Source organism: Aristolochia californica, unplaced genomic scaffold (assembly GCF_029961685.1).
Source record: "Aristolochia californica isolate CCGP_79_NKW_82.1479 unplaced genomic scaffold, dmAriCali1.0.hap1 SCAF_15, whole genome shotgun sequence".
Classification (NCBI taxonomy): domain Eukaryota; kingdom Viridiplantae; phylum Streptophyta; class Magnoliopsida; order Piperales; family Aristolochiaceae; genus Aristolochia; species Aristolochia californica.
In genome coordinates, this window is record NW_027181826.1 from 361,310 (window position 1) to 368,608 (window position 7,299).

The following is a 7,299-nucleotide window of genomic DNA, read 5'->3' on the forward strand; positions in this document are numbered from 1 at the left end:
CCACATCCCCGCCTGGACTACGTTCTGCAACGGACAGAGGAGCGGGTTCGCGAGGCAGCAGGTGACGGAGAGAGAGGCGTGGGTGCTGCAGCAGGTGAGAGAGGTATCCGTGGGAGCCGGATGTCTTCCTGGGAGGAGCGCGGAGTCCGGGTGGTTTAAGTTTGTTAGGGGGAATTTCCGGCGGTTTGTGGGGTCCAGCGATTGTGAGGCTTACCATTTAATCGACCCTTCGAGCCATGAGCTACTTCTATATATTTTTAGAATTATTCTTTTTTCCTCTCTATTGTCTTTTATAACAAAATTACAATTTTCCCTTGAATTTTATATGTATATTCACTATTAGTGGGTCATCCACTGGCCTTTGCTTATCTCACTATTAACCGAGTCAAACTTAAATTTATTGTCAGAGTGGTTCTGTCCACTCTTGTAGGCGATAGCTTTCCGTACCTAACAGATCAGTCTATTGGGTTGTATTGGCTAACCGTTGTCATGGTATCAAAGCTAGGCATGCCACGTCCTGAGTTCGAATCCCGTGAAAGGCGGTCAAGAATGGGCGGGGTGGGTGTCACAGTGGTTCCGTCCACTCTTGTAGGCGGTAGCTTTGTACACCTAACAAATCGGTCTGTTGGGTTGTCTTGGCTAGCCGCTGTCATGGTATCAGAGCTAGGCACACCACGTTTTGCGTTCGAATCCCATGAGAGGCGGTCAAGAATGGGTGAGGTGGGTATCAGAGTGGTTCTGTCCACTCTAGTAGGCGGTAACCCACACCTAACAGATCGGTCTGTTGGATTGTATTAGCTAGCCGCTGTCATTTATATATGTTCAAGTTTGTTTGATAAAATTAAGACATAAAAATTTTAATCGAGTTTGAGCTCAAGTTTTGAAATTAGATGCAAAGGGACTCAAAAGGGCTGAATGATTATTTTTGAGATTTGAGGTAAATACGAACAATTATCAACCAACTATAAAGAGATAATTGACAAGAGCAATTAGAGTCAAGGGTATTTTTGTAAAAAAATATATTAATGAATCAATTCACCAACTAACAAACTGAGCTTGGAAAATCTCGAGTTTAGCTTGTTATACATAACAAATATTATTTCAAGTTTGAGCGAGTTCAAATAAAAACTGAATTGAGCCAAACTTTTTTCAAGCCAAGTTCGAATGGTTTACAAACAGGTTTGGCTGGGTGCCACCCCTAAATTCTAACTCATTACATAAGAAAACTAGTCAAGCCTTCTCTAAAGAGAGTCCCATGAGTAGACTTTGAGTAATGCCTCCCATAAGTTGAGTTAAAAAATAGTAAATCACTAAAGCTAAGAGGGTTGAAAGATGAGAATGGCAAATGAAGGAAAACTTTTATATTACAAAACATAGATTACAAAATATAGTTACCTGAGCAGTGAGCAGCCTCTTTGTACAGAAAGAAAGACAAAAAAGATGCAAAGAAGAAAAGGCCTACTCCACCACAAAACCAATGTAAATGCATATTCAGACAGCCCAAAGCCTCACTCATTTTGCCAGCTCTTTTGAGAGCAAATACCGGAAAGCAAAGTTATGGGGCACCCACTCGACGCTCTTCCGAGGCTTCTCCTTCTTACTCCTCTGCATGGCTTTCTGCAGTGAATCAGGCAAATAATGTTGCACCATGTCCATCACTTCTGCTGAACTTAAATTTGAATCCTTGGCAAAAGACTCAACAATCTTTGGTAAAAGAATCTTCTGTCCATTGCGAATTTTGACTGTTGCTCTGATGTATTCTTCCTTAGCAGCATCCAGTTCTTGGAACACTCTCTTGGTTGTGTACACGCGAACCTGGACAAATGGTACGTTTAAAAACCGTATACTAGAACAGCTATGCAGCCTAGTCCTCTAGGAGTATGAACATAAATCTATTGAAAAGCCACAGTGCCCCAGGCTTGTTTGCATATGAAGAAATAAATGAAGAAAGGAAATTACCGGTGGGTCAGAATGGCTTCCGGTACAAAGTGCAAAATGTAGAAGAGCTTCAGGGTGGTCAATGGCATAGGACTGCCTATTGTCTCCTATCCACTTCATTTTAGGGAAGAACAATGTCCTCAGCCACTGGAAGCAAACAAAGACAATCGTAAGCCTCTCACTACATACACTATTTTTCAAGATTCACATAAAATGAATTTTGCATGTGTATCCACAACTTACTAAATCTCATAGTGCAGAGAAAATTTTCACAAATTGAAATGGACTGATATCTAATGCAAATGAGACATGCATATCAACAGGAAACATACCTGTCCAGGACGACTTGTTCGGCATCCCAGGATGAAACTCTGTATCCTGTCCGCATTTATGGTTTGACCTCCTATATTGTAGGCAGCCTGGGGTAAACACAAGCAAGAAAGCACGATCATAAACGATCCAGAAGAGTCAGCAAAAGAAAAAAGAACTTCAAAGATAGTTTACCTTAAGAAGTAATGAACTTCTTTTTATGCTATTCTGTGGAATCCCATAAGCCAGATACGCCTGTGAAAATTAAAGACCAAATAGATGAATGACAAAATAAAACAAAGGTGCCGTTATTCTTTGGATAACATACAAAAAAAATAGATTTTTGATAAGGTAGGACACATCCTTACATGCATCACTAATGTGTTGTGTATGTTAATCCAAAACGCAATTTTCTCCTCATGCTTCAGCTTTCTCGGGTCGATATTTTCCAATCGTTGAACAAGTGACCTGACATTGTCCATGGCTCTTATCATTTTCAAAGAAGCTAAGAAATTTAAGATGAGACTCGATAAAGAGGACTTAAATCTTTTCTTTCATAGGAAGGAGGAGTCTGATTCACCCTTCTCTAGTAAAATAAATAACATTTTTAAGTCATAGAATTATTTAACCTATAACTCACTTGAAATGTTGTAGCATGTCTTCAACATCATTCAGCCTTTGACTATCTCTGCAAATGCCAGGGACTTCCACCATTGAGCTGTAGGGTCCACTGAAATCTCTGAAGCCTTCAGCTTGTGAAGGATTCTCTAACCGTACATCTAAAGATGATTCATTCTTGCAGCATGGACTCCACATATCACCTTGATCTTGTGGAGAGAGTTCACTCGTGGATGACAGTGATGAGGAAGGTGAATATGAGTGGCCATGATGGGCCAAAGGGGGATCTGCAAGTTTGCAGTATATGGCAGCCATAGATCTAATTACATCTTCTGAAAGTCTGTTTGGTGTCTCAGGAACATGATCAGAGATTCTGGTACCAAGATGCTCTGCAAGGCTTATGATGTTTGCTGTACCATTCTTCTGTACATACTGTAGATAAGCAAGTTGATAAGCAGCGGGTGAGTAACTCAGTATAAAGGTACCCTGAAGGTACATAGCTGTAGCCTACGGCATAAGTAGCATGATTCCAAGCAAGCAGGACCCATCTTTAGAAGGTAAACAATGTAAAACTCATTCGGCCAAACCCAGGAAAAGAAAAGATGAAGAAATTCAAGCCAGTTTTTGATCATATAGCAGAGTTCAAAAGAATGTTAGGGGCAAAGGATTTACCCCCTCCTCAGAGGAACCTTTTTGATAGGTAGTCCAACTCAAATACATACTCTGCATGTGAAATTTGCAACTTGAAAGACGGATGCACTCATTACTAGTTAAAATTCATTGGAAGAAAATTCAATTACCTGCAAAAAGGATAAGGGCTGCGAATGACATGACCGCAGAGTTTTATCAAGATTTTCATCTGGAAGCAAAGATTTGATTGGGCCAACCCCTTGATTAGATAGTGAAGAATGACTCCGCTGTACACTACGATCTATTATGTTCTCAGTGCTCCTGATGTCACTGGTTTCCTTCTTTAAGTTGGCAACTGGTGTATGAGGGAAGAGTACCCGACTAGAATGGATACTTTGACTTCCCCTTTTTGATGTGGTGTCTAGCCTGGCCAAGCCCTTCGAAGGTGCTTTTAATCTGTCATCAGTGGTTGATGGAGATGAAGCCAAAACTTGCTGGTCAAATGTTTTCCTATAGATGGATAGAAGATACTGCTCCAAGTACATGACTTCTAACTCCAACACAGCAATCTCCTTGATGAGCTCCTTTGTGGGCTGTATCCACAAAAAAAAGTAAAAAGTTTTTTGTTTGTTATTGAAAACACATGCAACTACTAAAACAGTAAACCACTTGGATTAATTCATTTGGAATGCAGGAATTAGGGCTCAGCATTTTATTTATTTTTTGCCTTTTTGAGATGTAGTATAGCTTTTATTTGAAAGAAAGAAAGATTAGCTCGCATATTAGTTTGTTTCCTTCTTACAACATGAAATCCTAAGGCCATGCAGAAGCAATAACGAATCTGACAACCCATGCTTAAAAACACTATCTTCCTATGATAAAACAATGTTCAATCCTCATATGGGATCCTTCCCATCCCCAAGGAAAAAACGAACATGACTCAGGACAAGGCAAGTAAGAACCGTCAGAAAGACTTCCTATTACAGTTAAATCATAAGCACGCAAGAAATGAAGGAGATACCCTTGGCATGGAATTTTCACTTGAAATAAAATGGGACGTAGACCTATATCCTAATGCCTTTTCTAGAGCCCGCCGAACAGCAAACTGGTCCTGCAAACGTCTTTCCAGGTGTAGAATCTGCAAACAACAAATTAAAGATAAGTCATCAAGAGTCTGAGTTTAGCCCTATAGAAGGCATGTAACAAACATGCAGCACATTCACAGTCAATTATGCTCTAAACATATGCATAATAAAGTAGAATGTCAAAGATATAATGACTACAGGGAGATAACAATATTATGGAACTGTCTAATGTTTGGAGTGTTCACTTGGCATAAGTGTAAACACTCTGGCCCAAAAATCAAGGTTTCTTCATGAATGAACAGTTGTTGCAAAACTATTTCCACTTCAGCCACCTCAAGTTTTACTCAGCTGAGTATCAAATTGTTACAATAAAGCTAAGCCTATCTGCTGGACGGTTAAGAGTATCCAACTGGTAAAATTTGTAAAACCATAACATCGGCAGCTCCCCAGACTGGACACTGAAGGATTCAAAGGGCACCGAGCCAAAAGCACAGTAAAATGTTCATGCAGGTGCCTTAAAGCTTAAGCTGTACCACAGAATTAGAAAGTAGTACAAAGTTTCAATTGTGATTATATGATTATTACAGAATGCATTCAATACCTCTTTCTTCAACGAACTTCGAAGCTCTGTGGTTGGGTAGTCTTCCTTCCTAACATTAATTTTGTCCTGAACTCTCTGTACATCCTAGTAACCAAAATCAAATGCTTAGGTAGTGATCCAGTTAGGATATGAAGGACATCAATCCTGAGGAGTGGCTCAAAGGTTGCACTTATAAACCAGAATTTCCCCACAAAGAAGGTACATACAATTAATAAACCAAAGTAACTGGATTCTTACCAACTTCAACTGGGGAAAAGCATGAGAGGAAATTCCCAGATCATCTTTATCTACTCTTTTATAAGGAAAGCTGCCATCGAACAGTAAACGTCAGGAAAATCAAAAGAACAAGAGATAATGTTAGGTGCACTCCAACATTTTTAATCTTCTGAGGGACAAGAATATGTGAATGATCCGAAGATGATTACAGTCTGAATGAAAGCCTTATTATCATTAAACATGAATTGTTGAGGTTACTTTGAGGTAGAATAGATCCCAATGGCATCACATTCTTCCTTTCTTCCATCCCACTCAGATTCTTCCCGGAACAGATATTTGAAAGACGGGAAGGACCAAAAATAAGAGAGCGGAAAAGGGAAGTACATTTATGACTGAATGTTGCGATTTATTATGACAAATTTCTAACAAAAAATTTGGAATTTCTAAGTGAACTTTATCAGCTTATGCTCTTCATTTCATTATTTTTTAGATCAATCTCAGTTATTTTTCTACAAATAAAGGTAACAGAAGAGTACACAATGCAAAAGGCCGTAATAAGAAATTCCGAGGATAGGGCGGAAGATTATTCACCTCTTGGAGCGCTTGTGACTCGAACATACTTCCTTAGAACATAACGGTCTCAGAGACAAATTCTTCGAAGGAGCAGCCGGCATTTCATCTCCACCGAGTTCGATCCCCATTTCTGCAGACACTGAAACAGCTCAAAATTCAGCCAGGCGTTTCTGGATAAGACCCAAACTTCAAAGGCATTAACAGATTAAGAATGCATTCACCATCACAAATTTCAAAACCCACAGATTTTCTACATACAACAACGAGACTAAAATCACAAAAAGGTAAATCACTCACCCAGTTGGATTGTTGAAGTATCCAACTAATAAACCTACACTTCCGATTCCAATGGATAACAGGTATCTCACATTTGTATCATCATCTATCCTACTCCATATGACCGAACGAACAGTCTTTTCAAGAGACAGATAAGGCACCAAAACAGGGTCGTTGAAAAAGCCAACCAAACCCGCGAACTGAAAGTCCAAATGGGTCTGAGAAGACTCAAATTTCGATCACTTCTCTGTAGTAGCGAAAACAACCTCACCACATTATGAGAGTGGTTTGGTTTGAGACCAGTCTGGTCTGAACAAACAAACGAAACTGCCGGATGTTCTATATTTGTATTCCACTCAAAAGTGAGTCATTGGGTATATCTTTCCCCTCAGTCCCCCACTCCCTTGACACAAGCTTGAACTTCTATGTATTTATTCACAAGCTAAAAAGCTCCTCGCTTTAACTGGAAGAAACAAATGGGTACCATTAAATTTTCTTCAGTCAAACAGGCTCTAATGTCAGTGCCCTGAAGACTACCAAATTCCATCCTCATTAAATATAAAAATTCTGGAGAAAGAACTATAGTGGTGGAATTTAGTTGAGAACGACGCCCAGTAGCAATTACAGTGGAAAAATACTCTCAGAACTCAGAAAGGGTTGAAAGTGCAGGGATAAAAGAGACTCCGGATGCTTTAAGAAGGTGATTTTAGCGAGTAGTACTTGTCCAATCTCCGAAGCAACAGTGAGATACCCCGTATTGTCTTCTATGTCAAAGACGACTCTGGTTTGTCACAGAATCCTTCAATAAAATAAGAGCAAAAGCTTGACCTTTTGCAAGATCGAGACAAAAGAAAATATGGGTGCGGTAGAGGTAAGGTGGGCAGATCCTTTTTTGTCTGATAGGGACATGCTGAGAAAAAAACTTGGCCTTTTTTTACAGTGGGAGTTTTTTAAGGCTTTATTGGGGGTTGCAGAAAAGATTAATGCTGCACGGTGCTCACATGAGTGAAGAGTCAGATCTTAAGAGTAGAAAACCAGGTGAGGTCAAGCTGG

General features: G+C 39.8%; 1 protein-coding gene across 1 annotated transcript; it reads right to left on the minus strand.

Moving 5' to 3' along the window:
- Positions 1-1,380: 1,380 nt before the first annotated feature.
- Positions 1,381-6,687, minus strand: LOC137951831 (uncharacterized). The gene is made up of 12 exons (XM_068798769.1): positions 6,268-6,687; positions 5,989-6,109; positions 5,419-5,488; positions 5,182-5,265; positions 4,517-4,633; positions 3,666-4,088; positions 2,888-3,297; positions 2,616-2,715; positions 2,443-2,502; positions 2,271-2,357; positions 1,960-2,085; positions 1,381-1,815 (listed from the first exon to the last, which is right to left on the minus strand). The coding sequence occupies exons 2-12, from the start codon at positions 6,096-6,098 to the stop codon at positions 1,513-1,515; spliced, it is 1,890 nt and encodes a 629-aa protein (XP_068654870.1). The 5' UTR covers positions 6,099-6,109; positions 6,268-6,687; the 3' UTR covers positions 1,381-1,512.
- Positions 6,688-7,299: the final 612 nt, after the last annotated feature.